We start from the raw sequence: 19,493 nt of genomic DNA, 5'->3' as shown, positions 1-19,493 counted from the left end.
GCAGTAATTGAAAGAAAATCTTTGCTTATACTCAAGTATTTAATTATTTTTTCGAAATTTATCTTTAATATTGATACAATGATTGATCCAATGCAACTCTGGTCTTCCTACTGTTCTTCATTCCACTCCATTCGAGTGCCTATTTTCACGGCCTGCGAGTGCCTTCCACTCTATTCGCAACATAACCTCGAATTAAGCTGCCAAACTATATAGTAAACAATGGACTATATTAAGTCAAGTATCAATGTTTATATCAGCACAGGATCAGCACTGTCAATTAAAAGTGTGAGTACTTACTTAGTTGGCACTTAACCGTTTCAACGGTTCTGGCCGTCTAGTGTTTGTAGTAGTAAAATAATGTGAGTGGGGTAGTAAAATACCCTACAAGAACACTGACTATCATATGACTATCATATGATTGTCAGCAATGTCAACCTAACGATCAGCGCCTCATACAAACTTTCTATCACAAACATAAGGGGACTTGCGCAAATGTGATGTAAACAACTGTGTACGTGTGAGTTTTTGTCTCCTTCTTATACACCAACATCGCCCACTGATTAAGTATATAGCCGTACTGCTCACTCTCATTCATTTTCCTGGATCAGTGCTGACACACTAACTATCAAAAAGTGTCATAAATGATAGTTTACTGTAGATATCAGGTTTGACTGTTATACTATCACAAATGACCATTGTTATATTCCGCCAAAAATGAAACAATGCTTTTTGCTTTTTATTTACTTTATTTCACTAGGTTTTTAATTTTGTATGTGATAAAGGCATAAGTGTTTCTTATTTGTTTAAATAAATAGTTTTATAAACCTTATTTTTTTTTTTGAACATATTTTTGTTGTGTTGTTCGGTGGTGGCTCTTCGTTAACGCTGCCCTGACGTCTTTTTCGAAATGCAAGGCACCTTTTTCAAAAACGCCTAGAAAGTAGACATAAATGTTTAAAAATTTACTGATTATTTATAGTAAACTCACCTCTTAACACTGGATCAACCAATGTTAGGTTACCCGGTGCTCTTTTGACCCCTCCCCTGCCATCCCAATTGAACCCGTCCAAAAGCGAGTCTGCGAAAATGTGTCTCAAGACACAGTCCACCTCTGTCGAGGCTCCTTTTATTCTGTGGATGTATGTAATCTGTAAAATAATAAAACACAAAATATATATAAAATTGATTTTTGAAATGTTTACTATCATTTAAGTTCAATTTGAAAATAGGAGTTCGACACCAAAATAATTCTTACCATGGATTGCACGAAATCGGCATTGCTCAATTTTTCCTCCACCTCTAAGAGCACTTCAAGGGATTGCAGAGGTAGGAGACTCGCAATCTCGTCCAACGCGCTATCTCGGATTTCTCCCGTCATGAGGCACACCGACCTCTGAATATGCTCTGCAACTACTTTGCACTCACGCAGCAGCGCATTTTGCGCCAACATTTCCGACTTATTCGCTGACTAATAAAAAAAAAAATTTTTATGTCTCCATAATTGCATTACATCATTACTTACATTTTGATCGTGTGCCTCCAAATTTTGCACAATGACAATCTGATTTTTTGTGATGGCGCTTACGCCATTTATTACAGATGCAACTGTTTCCATAATACTTGTTTGCTTTAATGAAGAGATGTACATAAATTTATTAAAAAATTAAAAAAGTATAAATACATACATAAGTATGGAATTAAAAATAGTAATATAGAATTAACCATGATGCAAACACCCACAAGGTGTGGCAGATCCTACACGTTCAATAAATATCGTTATACTTGGATCGTGATAAATATTAACAATATTTATTGAAATGGTGGATCGAGTGTAGGTCCTAAATGAACTGATTGCTAAAAATTTGCACATTCACTCAAACTTTACTGTACTCAACACTTCAAAAATCTTGAAGAAAATTCAAGCTATATATTAAAGAGCCATAAACTTTACCAATTTTTGAATATATGGCATTTATTGTACCTCATTTATTAATATAAACAATAAAATTTAATTTATAATAAAGCTTTTAGTTATTTGTTAAGTGCTTTTTAAATTAATATTGACCCTCTATCAACTCTGTTGTCCTATTTTCCTTCATTCCACCCCATTCGACTGTCTTCATCCACTGACTTCCACTCAATTCGCTACATACCCACAATTCAAGGAAAAAGTCTAGTTGAGGGTCGACTGCTAATATGCGTTAAAAAATATCGAGAGAGGTGTCAAAAGGCGCGTATTAATCTCGAGAACAATAATGCGAAGGCGGAAAAGAAAAATTGTATATCTGTCCGGAGATATTTGCAGTTGAAGTCGGCGATTTTCATGTGATTGTTGTTGTGTTGTTACCCACAAAAAAAATTTTGAACATAAGTGTTTTGTGCGGATATGGTTTTGGTCTCCAAACCGGTGTTGGACCCACCCAGGGTTATTTTTTATAAGCGCGGCCAAAGGCCGCCAACGCAGAAAGGTGTTCTGCCCAAAAGTACTATTGATTTCACTACCGGTTTCGGAGGGACCCGCGGGTTTTTTTTCGGTTTTTCGTTAATATCTTTTAAACGAGTAAACATTTTTGCGTAAGGAAGGCTAATGATGAATTTTCATACGGTTATGTGCATGCAGAAGCTTTAGCACCGCTACGTTAATACCCTCGTTTTAATTTTCATTCAGTTTTTATTTTATTCGAGGGCGTGGAACGATAAATGGAGCACCAACTTTTGTTTGTTGTATCTGTGCTTGGACTATTGGTAAATTTGGTTGGAATATATGCTTTTCAACATGGGCATGGACATTTACATGAAGGGAGAGGGCATGTTCACTCTCACGGTGGTGCTGACGCTCATGGACAGGAGTTTAAGCGTTGCAAAATCCACATTTCTGGACCTTCTGTTCAGACTTTATGTGCGCCATAAAATTGGAAGATTCGAAAAATGTTGATCCCAAATATGCATGCGCGCATGATATTTGCATCAGTTGGCGTTAAGCAAATCTATAAACAATTGGATTATGTGTGATAGTGGTGGGACACAATGACTACGGAGTCGGTCAAAAATTTAGAACAAGTTGTGCTTTCCTTTCATTATTTGGTAGCTGGATATTGATTAACAAAATAAAACAATTATACTACGGTAATAGTCTGGTTGAGGGGTCGACTGCTAATACGCTACCAAAAATATCGAGAGAGGTGTCAAAAGACGCGTATTAATCTCGAGAACAATAATCCGATGGCGGAAAAGAAAAACTTTATCCACATCTGGAGATATTTGCAGTTGAAGTTGGCGATTTGCATGTGGTTGTTGTTGTGTTTGTACCCACAAAAAAATTTGTGCATCACCGTGGCGGTAGCGACGGTTATGCCACACACCCGGACTTGGCATGGCGTAGCCCAGGGTTATTTTTTATAAGCGCGGCCAAAGGCCGCCAACTCAGAAAAGGGTGTTCTGCGCAAAAATACTATGGATCCCACCCCCGGTTTCGGAGATACCCGTGGGTCTTTTTTCGGTTTTTCGTTAATATCTTTTGAACGAGTTAATATTTTTATTTTCCGCCTTCGGATTATTAATACTGATGTCAAGACGCGTCCTTTGACACCTCTGTTGATATTTTTGGTAGCGTATTAGCAGTCGACTCCTCAACTAGACTATTACCTATACTACTAATATCATTCCAATTAAGATTTTACTTAGTCAAATAACGGTCGATCAATTTCTAAACACAAAAGAAATACAGTCATAAAACAATAAAAAACGATACATTAATTTACGAATTGAAAATACTTTAAATTTATAACATACTATTAAATTATAAATACTTTAAACTTACTGTGGTCTGTAACACCTGCATTTGGTTTTTTAGTTCAATTTGATTTCGAGCAATTTCCCTTAGTGTGCGTAAAAATTCTGAAATAAAAACAAGTATACGTAATTACAGTTTTTACTTGGCACTTAATAAGTTAATAAGGGTTTGCATTAAGGGTGGGACTATTCGAATAATAAGGAAAGGAATTCGAATAAACGAATAAAAAGTTCGAATAAATATTATTCGAATTATTTGAAACGAATAAATTTATTAGTTTATTTGAATAACGTTTATTCGAAAATAATCCCACCACTAGTTTGCATACATGCATAAAATTTTTTTGAATCTTAAGAGCTGCCAGCAAGCAACTTGAAATTACCATCATTGAATTCTGGTGTTTGGTGTGTCGGAGTTGAATGCTGTGCCTGTGGTTGTGTACGGTTGCCCTCGGATAGCTGCGGTTGATAGCATGGTATAAATGGTTGATGTGTTTGTGGTTGAATTAATTGCTGTTGCTGTGGTTGATCAAATTGCATATGGTGAATGTATGAATTATGCATAACTTGTTGTGCTTGTTGTTGCTCTGCCTGTGGTGATTTCTTTTCAAAAAATCTTCGTTTCTTAATGGTCGGTGGTGCTGAAAATAGGAAATGATCAGATAATCCTGCAATTATATTCAAACTACAGAAACTTGTTTACATGATTTTACACTTACCATTTTCAGGTTGGCTGTCTTCCACAATCCAATCATCAAAATTAAAAGAATTTTCTGCATTCATGTAAAATAATATTTTAATTATTTTTAAAATTTTTTTTGTATTTTTATTTATTATTATTGTTTATATTGGTTTTTATTTTTTTCTTCATTTTTATTTTTTTTTCTTTATTTTTTTCATATTTTTTTTTATTATCATTTTTATTTTTTATGCAGAATGTGTGGGTTTATGAGAAAAATCGTGGAATAGGTGATGCAAAAGTGGGATAAGGAGAAACTTCTGATCAAGGGGAATACAAAAGTATTTGTAATCAATATCCTCATAAGATAATTCGACCTTTTCTGTCATTAAATCTGTAGCAACTACTATTCCAAGATTATGGGAAGACTCAAGGGGCTCTTCAAAATAGTTTTCAGTCCTTTTAAATACGTTGCAAATAACTTTTTTCGAATTAGAAGATTCAATTATATTAAGAACTTTAATAGGGCCCACCTTTCCGCTAAAACAAAAGGAATCCTTTCTCTTCAGAGGGTTTACAACAAATGCTCCCATTTTCGAAGACTTTCCCGTAGTTACATTAAATCCTTGTCTTTCATCAAGTCTGAGGAATATCTGTTGTAGAATACAGTTAGGTTTGTTTACAAGTTGTTTTAAATACTGCATAAAGTTTTCGAACCTATATGCTGAGAATGAATCAAGAGGGCCAAACTGCTTGACGCAATCTGGCAAATGAAGAAGACCGTGGATGTTAAAGCAAACATACTCATCTCCGAATAAATCACCATAGTAACTAACAAAGTCATTTAAAAGGTTTTGGGCGACGTCATGGTTTGTTTTACACGTCCATTCACTCGATAAAAGCCTTATAGCACAATGCAATAATAGGAAATGGTAGTATAAGTGGCTTTCTACACAATCTTTTAGCAGGAAAATCCCCGTGTACAACAAAAATTGCCTAAACTCAGTGGATTTCCAATTTTTACGCTCGCTTAATTTTCTAGATATGCGTCCAAACTCAGAGGGAACAAACTGAGCGACATAGTAAATTTTTTCATTCACAGTTTGCACATCTATATATTTTAAAACTTGTTTCAACCATCTATTAGTAACACCCAGGTCAACCAGATGCATACAATCCAGAGGAAATTGAGAAACCATGCCAAATCCTGTTTCTTCCAAAATACTCTTCTTTTCTTTGAATTCGCCAACATGATGGGGAGGATCACAACGCAAATCAAAAGTCAAATCCGATCTTGGAGGGCCAACTTCTTTTGAATAACACACCCTATCGATGTACGAGCCTCTTTGGCTACATTTGGGCCAACCGCTTTTGCCACTATGAGACAAAGTACTCGTAACGAATGCTCTTGCAGGGGAGTCACAGCAAAATAATCGCACATTGAATTTTTTTAGGGTTTCAGTAGGACCAACTTTAACTCCCGCTTCTCTTAACCACTGAACTTCCAAACAGAAATCTTCCATGAAATCATTAAGACTTTCGGGTTTTTTTAAACCAGAAAAGCACGCAATTAAAAACGGATCAACATCGGGAAAATTAGAAAGTGCGCCAAGGATTGGCCATAAAACTCGGTCGGAACTTTTAAAAAGGCTTAAACCATCAATACCTACATCAACTAGGACTTCATCAACATCTTCAAGATTTGTAAAAGGGTAAAAATTAAAATAACTTTGAATACCGATGTATAGGTATTCACCATTAGGAATAGTTCGAATATTCACCGATTCCCTACTGGTTTTCATAAGGGTTTTAGCAGAAAATGGTAAACCTTTTACTTTCATTCTATTCAAAGTTTTAAGCAAATCATCAACAGAATTTTGGGACTCATTATTCCTAATGGCCCATGCCCTTATTTCTTTGGCATTGTTAACTTCACTTTCTAATGTAATTGCACCATAATTTAAAGAACTTGTAATAGTAACGCCTGCCTCAATCAAGAAGCCACTTTCTGTTGCAGTTGTATCACAAGCTAAAAACGGACTTTCGGATGCAATATGATCATAATTCAGAGACCTTGCACATGGAACGCTTAACTCTGATGAAAGCGCACTTGCAGATGGATTGCAAGAACTGGCTTTTCCGAATATGGAAGTACTTTCTGGTACAACTGCACCAATGGAGTTTGCGAGAAGAGCGCTTTCCTCATGCGGAAACACATTTAAAAACGAATCACCACTAACCACTATTATTTTTCCCGCATCAATTTTTTGAGTGCGCCCCACACATTCCGACAGCTTTTTGTATTTTCTAATATTATTTTCGAATTTTCTTTTTTCTTTTAGCATGGAGCTTTGAAATGCTCTCTTTTTCATTTTTTAAACTTATTTTTTATTTGGTATTCGTCGGTTGAAAATTGCGCAATTTAAAAAATAACAAAACAACCGTAATAATCATTTAATTGTCATATGACAGTCAGAAGTGACAACATGATTAAATCGGATAAACTGTTCTCGCAGACATAAAATTCCGTTGAGAATTATGTATCTGTCTCACATGCATAATGGTATCTGCTGTATGTTCTTTTGTTCTGTACCAGGTGTCCGAAGCCTTCCCAGTTTGAGTCCCTTTTCATTATTATAGGCTGTCGTTGGGAACATGCGGACATGCGTGAGCGAACAAAGGAACATACATAAATTTGAGTATCAATGTTTACGTCATCGCAGGATCAGCATTGTCAATTACAAGTGTGAGTGTATTAGTAAAACTATCAGCGTTTCTTGTAGGGTATCAGTGCGTCTTGTAGGGCATTCGTCTTTGATTTTTATTGGTGGCTGGGGGCCCTTTGCATCCACGGGGCTCTGAGCTGAAACCCAAAAAGCCATTAGGTAGATCCGCCTATGAGTGGCAGCAAACAATAGTCAAATACGTATGGAAGAAAGCTTCACACAGTTGATCTAGGCTTCCCCAAAAAATTCAGATGGGTATTCATAGTAGTCGATGTCTCGCGGCCAATCATAGGGGCAGACTTTTTGCATAATTTTAACATTTTAGTAGACGTAAAAAATAAAAGTTTAATAGATCAAAAGACCAACCTACGCACAGTTTTCCAAATCACAAAACTGCTGGAAAATACCGCTACGATCAGAGGCGCAGATAATTTTCACAAACTGGTAATGCTTTACGCCGATTTAGGCAGACGATTCAAAGAGATCGACATGCAAAGCTTCAACAATTCAGCATTATACAGAGACAAAAGGCGCACCCATAACGCGTAAAGTACGACGCCTTTAACCCGAAAAGCTGGAGATAGCGAAAAAGGTATTTGAGTATGTTTAGAGAGAGGGATATATCAGAGGTCAAAGGGACAATGGGCAAGTCCTTTGCACATGGCCAAGAAGTCAAATGGCTCTTGGAGGCCATGCGGAGACTATAAGCGTTTGGATGCCAATACCATTGCTGACAGCTACCATGTTCGTGACATACAAAGCTTTGCTTCTTAGTTACACGGAAAAACAGTGTTTGCTGTAATAGATTGCAAAAAAAGCCTACCATCCAATTCCAGTTAATCCATCAGACATTCCGAAAACGGCCATTATAACCTCATTTGGGTTGTTTGAATTCAAATACATGACGTTCGGGCTAAGAAACGCGGCAAAGGTTCATCTACTAAGTCGTTAGAAGCTTACCCTTCGCTTTTCCATATTTAGATTACGTATTAGTCGCGTCCACGTTTACTGAACAACACGAAACGCATCTCGAACAGTTATTTCAACGTTAAAGAGAATTCGGTATAGCCATAAATATCGAAAAGTGTCAAATTGCGCAGGCCGAGGTAGAGTTTATAGGTCATCTTGTGGCCCAAAAGGGCATAACATCCTTGCCACGAAAGGTTAAGGACATCCTCTATTGTAAGCAGCCGCAAGAAGTCCACGAGCTACGCAGTTTTTTGGGGGCGGTAAATTTTTACGCTGCCGCTGTCGAAGCACCTTTACAAAAGATGATGGGTCCTTGTAAGAAGAAAGATCGCACAAAACTTAATTGGACGTCGGAAACAATCACGGCGTTTCAAGAGTTGAAGACGCAATTGGCCAACGTAGCACACATAGCCTACCCCGTTGCTGGATCCATGGTTGCATTAGTGACGGATGCCTCAGATTTCACTATGGGGGCGGTGTTGCAACAAATGGTAGACGGTGCATGGCAGCCATTGGGTTTCTTTTCGCAGAAATTGTCAACGAAGGAACAACGATATAGCGCGTACGATCGCGAGATAATAGCGATACACAGGGCAATTCGACATTTCCGCTATTTTTTAGAAGGGACTAGCTTTATCATATTTACTGATCATAAACCGTTAGTCCACGCATTCGACCAAAAATGGGAAAAGCTCTCACCTTGTCAGACGCGCCAACTCAACTTTACTAGTCAGTTCTCATCGGACATCAGACAGGTCAGTGTAGCAGAGAACTTCGTTACCGATATCCTATCAAGAATAGAGGTCTACTTCAAGAAGAACAAAAAAAAAGCGAGGAGTTAAGAGAACTTCTAAATGGGAATTCTTCGCTGAAAATAGTTAAAAACATACATCCAGGGACGAATTTAGAAATAATTTGGGACAACTCGACCGGGAGATTGCGACCTTACATCCCAACACCATTACGCCAAATAGTCTTTAATGCGGTACATGGTTTGGCAAGGTCGACCGTAAAGCTGATATCCAAGAACTTCGTTTGGAAAGGCCTGAATTCTTATATACGTGCTCGAGTACGAAGTTGCCCTGCTTGTCAAAAGTGAAAAGTTGCGAGGCATATGAGGAGTGAGCTGGAAACCTTCGCCGTACCGAACGGACGCTTCGAACATATAAATGTTGACATCGTTGGACCTTTTCCATCATCGAATGCCTACACATAATGTTTGACATGCGTCAATAGATTTTCAAAATGGATTGAGGTCATGCCCTTAACTGGCATGACAGCAGAGACGGTAGCCAAAGAATTGCTCAAAGGGTGGATAAGTAGATTCGGTGTTCCCAAATATATCACCACGGACCTATGTCGACAATTCGAGAGTAATATTTCTCAACAACTAATGAAAATTTTGGGAGCCAAACACATCCATACCACGAGTTACCACCCCCAGGCAAATGGGTTGGTCGAGAGATGGCACCGAGTCTTAAAAGCGGCGTTGAAATGTCGCGAAGTCAACCTTCATACAGGAACTACGACAGCATTTTGAACAAATCAAACCAACGAAAACATCGCAACATAGAAAAACCCCAGTGTTTGTTCCGAAGGATTTTCGAGTTTGCAGTCATGTATTCCTTAAAGATGACAAAATACGATCACCCCTAAAAGCACCGTATGAGGGCCCGTACCTGGTAATGGACAGATATCCAAAGACGTACACCATTTTGATTGGAACAATACCAGTTACAGTTTCGATAGACAGATTGAAGCCGGTGTTTTTTCCAGCAGAAGCAGAATAAGCATGACTCACATTTTCAGATGACGACGACGTTTTTGGAAGGGGAGTGAAGTAGCAACCGAAACCGCACATTTTACGTTTATTGCCAGATGGCAACCTCATTAATAAGAAATCGGTTGGCATTACTGTTTTGACACTTTCTCTTGTAATTGTCTTTCGTAATTTGAATTGGACAGAAAAACGTCCACTCAGAATTTATTCTTTGTTCAATAAAGTAGTGTATAAGTTAAAAGTCCATAGTGTACCTATACCAAGTGTGTTCACTAAGCGATAAACGTCAAAAATACAAACAGCCTCGCTCACCTGATGGAAATCTCAGGTCTAGAGTCGCATTTTTGGTCTCAACGACAACATTTTTGACTACCAATCGTATCGACTTTTTCAATTTTTCAATCATTCGGCGCACTCGGTAATGGTATCCATTTTGAATTCGCTGTCATTCCGAATCCAGCGAGTGCCTGTCAGAATGCTTGACAGATAAGTCAACACACTTGTACTTGTACACTATGTAAAAGTCGTTCTATTTATTCATATTGGTTCACGATACACTACATATATAACATTGTGGAAACCACAAAAAACCTGATTATTTAGTAAATGATACACCTAGAATGTTGAAATTTGACGTGTGGACTGATATTGAGACTCTTGATAAAAATTGGAACAAGATTTTTTAAATGGGCGTGGCACCGCCCACTTTTGATAAAATCAATTTTACAAATATTATTAATCATAAATCAAAAATCGTTAAACCTATCGTAACAAAATTCGGCAGAGAGGTTGACTTTACTATAAAGATTGCTTTGAAGAAAAATTAACGAAAGCAGTTAAGGACCACGCCCACTTTTATATAAATGATTTTTAAAAGAGTCGTGGATGAATAAAATAAGCTATGTCTTGAGCTTTATATCAATGTTATTTTATTTCCCAATTGGATTTATAACAATAAATAGGGAAAACTTTACATTTTATAAAATAGGGGTGGCACCGCCCTTTTATGACTAAGCAATTTTCTATGTTTCGGGAGCCATAACTCGAAGAAAAATTAGCGGATCGTAATAAAATTGGGTACATAAATTTTCCCTATAACAGGAAATATTTCTAGAAAAATGGACGAGATGGGTTAAAGACCATGCCCGCTTTTATATAAAAGATTTTTAAAAGGGTCGTGGACGAAAATAATAAGCTTTATCTTAGCGAAAAAGAGCTTTGTATCAAGAGAATTTTAATTTCTAAATTGAATTATAACATGAAATTGGAAAACACTAAAATTTTTGAAACTGGGTGTGGCACCGCCCCTTTTTTCTAAGCAATTTTCAATGTTTCGAGAGCCATAACTCGAAGAAAAATTTATATATCGTAACTAAATTGGGTACACATATTTTCCTCATAGCAGGAAAATGGATAAGATTTGTTAAGGACCACGCCCACTTTTATATAAATGACTTAAAAAAGGGTCGTAGGCAAAAATAATTTATTTATGTATTCCTTTTTTCGTTTTTGAACAACTGAGACTAATAGGTCTTTTATATGTACATCAGCATACGGATATTATCTTATTCTAACAATAGTTGGAACATTAATAATAATAATAATAACAAATTTATGTAAAAAATGCAACGCTTAATAATAATACAATAGAATTTAATAAATGAATAAATGAAATAAGACAGATAGTAAAGGAAGTTTTGAAAATAGAAGACGAGAGAAAACAAAGTAAGTGGTATGTAGTCAGAAGGCAAGATCACAAAAATATCTGTATATTTCCGTTTTAAAGTTATGTCTATTCAAACGAGCTTTAACACTTTCTGGAATCATGTTCCACATTTTGATAGCGCTAATGAAAAAACATTCGGCTGGATGTTAGTGTACTATGTCTGGGAATTACCAAGGTATTGAGTCTCTGAGGTCTGGTTAGTTGAAACTTGTCATATAATTATTTAGGGGCTTTCCACTCTAAAATTTTGTATACGAAAATGCAGTTTCTTGCCGCCAAATACTGCATAATGCTACAGCCCAGAATTTTGTCATGCCATGGTGATATATTACTATAGCGACTTATGCCATAAACATACCTCGTTACATTATTAAAGGCTACATTCACCTTGTTAATAGTGAGTCAAGTTTGCTATAGACTATTTCTGCATATATGAAATGAGGTACAATTAATTGGAGGGCGAGTTTTTGGCGTGTTTCCTGTGGGAATTACGTAGACATTGCTAATTAATTTATTGATATGATCACAGCAGCTAAGCTTATTATTTATTATAAACCCGAGGCTCCTTGTTTTATCGGTGATCACAAGGGTAGATGTACCAATGTACACAGGCGGAATGCCGAACCAGTCCAAATATGGTTCACTAAAGAGCTAAGGTCCTTAAAAAGCAGAAAATCGCGCTACTTCAAATTATTCAAAAGGTCGGGCTCACACTCCGATTACTTGCAGTACTTAATTTTGCGTCATAAATATTTTGAATTAAACAAAAGTTCTATAATACATACATCTGCAAGATGAAAAGGAAAATAACTTGCAATCAGAAAGCCTTCTATGGTTTCGTGAACTCTAAACGAAGGGTTAAAGGGTTTCCGTCTGCTTTAAAATAGCAGGAAGATTTGTCTAGCGACGACCAAGATCTTGCTAATTTCTTTACACAATTTTTCAAGTCCAACTATTCGGCTGTACTTAACTCTTTTTCAAATGAATATCCATTTCAACTTAACTCACTTAACACAGTTAACATTCCAGCAATATCTCCTGATGAAGTTTTTTCATATTTAACGTCTTTGAAGGAATCTTACACGTACGGTCCTGTTTTAATTCCCACTTAATTCCCACTTTCTTAAAAAATGCGCTGAACACATTTATTAGCCCCTAACTGATTTATTCAATCTCTCCCTAAAACGTGGAACTTTTCCTTCTGCTTGGAAAGAATCTTTTCTCATACCCCTCCACAAAAGTGGCAGTAGATCGTGTGTAGAAAACTATCGAGGAATTGCAAAGTTTTCGGCCATCCCAAAGTTGTTTGAAGCTATAGTTACCAACCAACTAACTTTTTCCATTTCTACTTTGATTGCAGAACAGCAACATGGATTCGGTAAAGGCAAATCTACCATTACTAATCTACTTGAATTCACAACTCATGTTTCTAATGGATTTAGAGAAAGTCTTCACACCGATGTTATTTATACCGATTTCAGTAAAGCATTTGACAAAGTATCCCACTCCTTACTTATCTACAAGCTTAATCGGCTTGGTTTCCAACCTGGCCTCACCCAGTGGATCTCGTCGTATCTCTGCGGTCGAACGCAAAATGTTATTTTTAAAAATACACTTTCTAATGTTATTGATGTTCCCTCTGGCGTCCCACAGGGCAGTCATCTAGGTCCAATTCTGTTCTTGCTATTTATTAATGATATTTGTACCACAATAAAATATTCCAAAATCTTAATGTACGCCGATGATGTAAAACTTTTTAGGTTTTATGCGTCTGTGGGCTTCTTTGTCGGCAGAATTATTCCAACAAATGATGGTTTCTAATGAAACGCTTTATCGCTGCCGAATCAAGGAAACACACTGTATAACTTTATATAAATATTTCTTGATTTTATTCGCGGATGAACCACAGGGTTTGCGATTTAGTTTTTACAAATTTATGATGAATGCGTGCGCTTGTCACGGCCGCTCGAACAAAGAACAAAGTAAGAAAGAGTATAAAACTCATTTTGACATTTATCATTGAATGACATGTGAATCGTGTCGCGAAGTAAAATGACTCTCATTGACTATTGTAAAAAGGCTAGTTAGTAAACCGCCACATACTCCCCCACCAGTGATCCACCGATCACGTTGAAAAAGTTACAAAACGATTGGGTTTTCTAATCAGTCTTCCTGATCGTGTTCTAACTTCTGTGGGTACACAGTTAACGTTATTGGATTTTTTGGCATGTTCAAATTTTTGACTAAGAGGTTCATTGTTTTCTTTAACATTATTTTTTACAATAAAATTTTTGGTATTCGTTTCATTATTATCCTTATATGATACAGCTGCTTTTAAACGGTCACATGATACCGTTACCAATCTTCCATTTACCCGAATGTCGAAATTTTTTTCTTTTCGTTTAACAACTTCAAATGGGCCATCATATGGCTGTTTAAATGGTGCTCCAACGGAATCATCACGTAGGAATACATGTGTGCAATTCGAAAGTTCTTTTTGAATGAAACAATGGTTCACAGAAGTGACAATGGTTTTGATTTGGTTCATGACGTTTTTTAGATTTTTAACAAAATCTGTCGAGAGATCAGTAGTTTTGTCATCGAGAAAATCGCCCGGCAATCTTAAAGTTGTGCCGTATAACAATTCAGCTGGACAAGCTTGTAAATCATTTTTAATTGTCGTTCTTAATGCGAGCATGATTAAAGGTAACACGTCATACCAAGTTTCGTTTTGATGACACATGATTGATGCCTTCAGAGTTCTATGGAAACGTTCAATCAAGCCGTTGGCTTGTGGATGATAGGGAGTGGTACGGATGTGTTTACAACCAAGAAGACGATTCAATTCTTTGAATACATTCGATTCGAATTGTCGACCTTGATCGGTTGTGACATATAATGGTACGCCATAGTGTGAAATCCATCCGCGAATGAGTGCATTGGCTACCGTTTCAGCTGTCATGTTTTCGATGGGGATTGTAACTGGCCAGCGTGAGAAACGATCAATGCATGTTAAGCAATAACGGAATCCCTTGGATAACGGCAAAGGTCCAATGATATCAATATTTATGTGTTTGAAACGACCGTCAGGTGCATTGAAATTAGCTAAAGCAGTTTTGTTATGTTTGTGGACTTTGCTTTTTTGGCAATTAACACATTCACTTGACCATTTAGAGACATCCGATTTGATGTTTGGCCATACATAACGTTCGGTTAATAAATTGACAGAAGCCCTTTTGCCAGGATGCGAGATGTTGTGCACCAGATTGAAAATTCTCTTTCGCATGTTACCGACGATAAAGGGTCTGATTTGCTTAGAAGATGTGTCGCAATAAACGTGCAGATTAGAACCAGGAAGATAAATTTTGTTCAAATTTAAAGAACATGGGATTTTTCCTTCCAGAATGTCATTTAGTTCGTTGTCGTTTATTTGAGAATTTGCTAGAAGTTCTAAGCTGATATCGTTAACTTTGATTTCTTCAATGCGCGACAATAAGTCTGCAACAACGTTATCTTTGCCGGAAATGTGACGAATGTCCGTTGTGAATTGACCAATGAAATCAAGTTGACGTGCTTGTCTGGGTGAAGCTTTGTCGGGATTTTGTCGAAAGGCAAATGTTAATGGTTTATGGTCAGTATACACAATGCAATTGCGTCCGTCGATCATAAATTTGTTGTGTTTGATTGCCTGAAAGATTGCCAAAAGTTCACGATCATAGGTGCTATAACGCTTTTGGGTATCGGTTAATCGTTTGGAATAGAAACTTAATGGTTGAAGTTGACCATTGTTGATTTGGTGAAGGGCTGCCCCTATTGCGTGATTACTAGCATCCACGTGTAATGCCAAAGTTGTATTGGGAATTGGGTGAGCTAACAGGACAGCGTTGGCGATATCAGCTTTACATTTTTCAAATGCTAAAGATGCATCGTCGTTCCAAGCAATTTGCGAATTATCTTTTTTTTTGTTGCCTTTTATTAGCAGCTGAAGTTTGCCTTGGATTTGAGCAGCATTCGGTAGAAAGCGACGATATGAGTTAAGGATTGCCAAAAAACTACGGAGTTCGTGTGCTTTTTCAGGTTTTTTGAAATTTTTAATGACATCAACTTTTTCAGTTTTTGGTAAAATGCCATCTTTTGTGACGATGTGACTGAGAAAAGTGATTTTTTGTTGTCCAAATTCGCATTTGGCAAGGTTGATTTTAATGTTTTTTTCTTTAAGACGTTGTAAGACAATTTTCAAATGTTTTCGATGTTCGCTCATGTCATTTGAAGCTATGCAAATGTCATCGATGTAGACAACGACGAAATCAAGATCGTGAAAAATACTGTTCATGAAACGTTGAAAAGTTTGAGATGCGTTTCTGAGACCAAAAGTCATCACATTGAATTCAAATAAGCCGAAGGGTGTAATGATTGCAGTTTTCTCTTTGTCTTCTTCTGCTATTGGGATTTGATTGTATGCGCTAACGAGATCGATTTTTGAAAAAATTTGTTTGTTTGCAAATATGTGTGTTACATCTTGGATGTGAGGTAAGGGATATCGATCAGGAATTGTAACGGCATTTAAAGCACGAAAATCACCGCAAAAACGCCATGTGCCGCCTTTTTTGGGTACTATGTGCAATGGGCTTGCCCAAGGACTTTTACTTGGTTGACAAATTCCCGCTTTTAGCATTGCTTCGAACTCAACTTTAGCTAGTTTAAGTTTTTCAGGGTTTAAACGACGTGCTCGTGAAAAAGTGGGACGACCCGTTGTAATAATTTGATGTTTTACCGTACTAGGTTTCAAATTATCACGTTTATTGAAGGTTGGAGGCAGAGTGAGATCTACAAATTCATTTATTATTTCGCTGAAATCAGATTTGCAATGAACCGAAGAGACTCTTTGATAATGTGTAAGATGAGAATTGCATTTAGTTCGTAAATTTGTATGAACATCGATCAATTGTTTATTTTTTATATCAACCAGCAATCCGTATTCATCAAGAAAATCAGCGCCAAGAATGGGTTTGGACACATTTGCTATCAAAACTGTCCAAATGAAATCACGTCTTAGTCCTAAATTGACATTGCAAGTAATGCTACCGAAAGTTTCTATGGGTGTGCCGTTTGCGGCGAAAAGTTTATAGGAATTTGGTTTATTTAATTTATTGAATAAATTTTTTGGCAAAATTGATAAGTCTGCGCCAGTGTCGACTAAAAATTTACGATGATTTGATTGATCAGTGACGAAGAGACGGCGAGTGAGATTTGATTCCACTTCGTGTACCGTCGGTGGCGAAGTGGTTTTTAGTTTTCCGAATTATCGTTTGAACTGCCTTCAGGTTTTTTGAACCGGCAAGGTTGTTCACATTTGCGAGCAAGTGCCCCGAATTTGTAATGATAACGGCAATATGGATGTTTTCTATTTGATTTAGATCGAGAACGTCTGTTACTGTTGTTGTTTCGGTTGGGACTTTTACTTCGACTTGCCCTAAAGTCATTAAACGATTTTGTGAGTTCATCAATTTGTGCTTTTAATTGTGACAAAGAAGGGTTTATTTCCGTTTTGATTTCGGAGATTTGTTTCGAAGAAGTTAATTCCACTACTTTATCGGCCAGAGTGGCGCATGTGTTCAAATTATCGTTAGAAATGGCTACAACCGCTCTCACATTTTCGGGCAGACGATCGATCCAAAGTGATTTTAATGCTTCATCACTCATAGAACTTCGTGCTAAATCACGCATTTTACGCAATAAATGCGATGGTTTGTCATCACCGAGTTCGATTTCTGTTAACAAAACTTTTAATTTCTTTTGATCAGATGCTGTATATTCATTAATTAAACGCGCTTTTAATGTTTCATATTTTGTGCCGTCGTCCGGCGGATTACGAATCAAATCAGAAACCATTGACAAATATTGAGGATCGAGTGCAGCAATGACATGATTATATTTAGCGTTATCTCTAGTGATTCCACCGTTGGTAAATTGAGCTTCCATTTGAATAAAAAATAAATCCGGTTCATTTTTTACGAACGTCGGTGCCCTTATTGTAATTCTACTAATTTCAGGTAAAGGAAAATTGCTAGCGGTACTTACGTTTGATGCTGATTGTCCATTTGAATTGTTCGATTCGTCCATCTTGAATATCATCCGAAAGCTCTGGTTGAAATCGTCAAGATACTGGTTATCTTCCACTTCGGCTTCTGTTGGGCACGTTTCCCAAATCAATTTTTTGGATAATAATGTTTTTGTGTTGCAAACAATTTAATTTTGTTGCGCACAAGTGACGTAATGTGTGAATCAGCTGGTGAAATTTGTGCGTTTTTAATTTTTTGACTTTTGCAAAAAAGACGATTTTGATTGCACTTTTCTGATTAAATTCACTTTTGGTTTTGTGAAAATATCGATGCTTTAATGTTTTTGGTAAGTTTATTCCATTCCCGAGTCGATAAACGATGAGGGCAATGCGAATATGTATTTGCACCTTGTTCACTGTATTGTATTTGTTATATGTCGGGGTCACCAATGTGGGCTTCTTTGTCGGCAGAATTATTCCAACAAATGATGGTTTCTAATGAAACGCTTTATCGCTGCCGAATCAAGGAAACACACTGTATATCTTTATATAAATATTTCTTGATTTTATTCGCGGATGAACCACAGTGTTTGCGATTTAGTTTTTACAAATTTATGATGAATGCGTGCGCTTGTCACGGCCGCTCGAACAAAGAACAAAGTAAGAAAGAGTATAAAACTCATTTTGACATTTATCATTGAATGACATGTGAATCGTGTCGCGAAGTAAAATGACTCTCATTGACTATTGTAAAAAGGCTAGTTAGTAAACCGCCACACGTCTATCGCAAAAGTCCCTTGCTTCAAACGGATTTAGACTGCCTAGTTACCTGGTGCAACGTGAATTCAATGCCGCTTAATCTCAATAAATGTAAATTCATGTCCCTCTCTCGGAGATCTTTGCCAGCAGCCTCTTATATAATAAATAATTTTTGTCTTCTATCAGTAAACTATTTTGTGGACTTGGGAGTCACGATAGATACTAAACTTGCTATCGATGGTGTTTCGTCAGAACCTTTCATTGCTTCATCCGGTGTCCCGCAAGGAAGCGTTCTAGGCCCTCTACTATTTGTTCTTTTCATCAACGACATAAGTAGTTGCTTTTTATTTGCAAATTATTTACTGTATGCAGATGATCTCAAAATTTTCGCGGTAGTCAGGGATATTTCTGATGAAGCTAAGTTTCAACGTGATATTGACGCTGTTCATTCGTGGTGTCTACGTTATAGACTCCCTTTAAATATTAAAAAATGCTTAAAGATGACGTTTGCTAAAATTTTGAATGTTCGTATTACGAACTACAGCATTTCGAACACTTTCCTGCGCAATGTTACTGAAGTAAAATATCTTGGGGTTATCTTTGACCCGAAGTTGAACTTTAATAATCATGTTGACTTCATCATTGCAAAGTCCTACTTAGTACTTGGTTTTATCCGTCGGAATTCCACTAAGTTGTCTCACCCTTACACTCTGAAAATGTTATATATAACATTTGTACGCTCGCGTCTTGAGTACGCAGTTTTCATATGGAGGCCCTATAGCCAAGTTTCTATTAAAAGAATATTCAGAAGGTGTTTCTTAAATTCGCTTAAGAACCTTAAAATTCGACGATCCTGTCCCTTCGTATGCTTCGCGTCTCATGCTTATTGAGCTACAATCTTTGGATGTTTTCGATGACTTTTATATTCAATATTATTCAAGGGACCCTTGATTGCCCTTCTCTCATGGAAAGGATTACTTTTAATGTTCCTAGGCGTAACC

The 19,493-nt window shown here is 37.0% G+C and overlaps 1 protein-coding gene across 1 annotated transcript; it reads right to left on the bottom strand.

The window, feature by feature from the left end:
- Nucleotides 1–654: 654 nt before the first annotated feature.
- Nucleotides 655–4,720, bottom strand: LOC137240348 (uncharacterized). The gene is made up of 7 exons (XM_067766458.1): nucleotides 4,512–4,720; nucleotides 4,176–4,433; nucleotides 3,821–3,897; nucleotides 1,523–1,627; nucleotides 1,256–1,468; nucleotides 989–1,148; nucleotides 655–933 (listed from the first exon to the last, which is right to left on the bottom strand). The coding sequence occupies exons 1-7, from the start codon at nucleotides 4,573–4,575 to the stop codon at nucleotides 827–829; spliced, it is 984 nt and encodes a 327-aa protein (XP_067622559.1). The 5' UTR covers nucleotides 4,576–4,720; the 3' UTR covers nucleotides 655–826.
- Nucleotides 4,721–19,493: the final 14,773 nt, after the last annotated feature.

The sequence above is a fragment of the Eurosta solidaginis genome, chromosome 2 (genome assembly GCF_040869045.1).
Source record: "Eurosta solidaginis isolate ZX-2024a chromosome 2, ASM4086904v1, whole genome shotgun sequence".
Lineage (NCBI taxonomy): Eukaryota > Metazoa > Arthropoda > Insecta > Diptera > Tephritidae > Eurosta > Eurosta solidaginis.
This window is presented reverse-complemented; position numbering and strand designations above follow the sequence as displayed.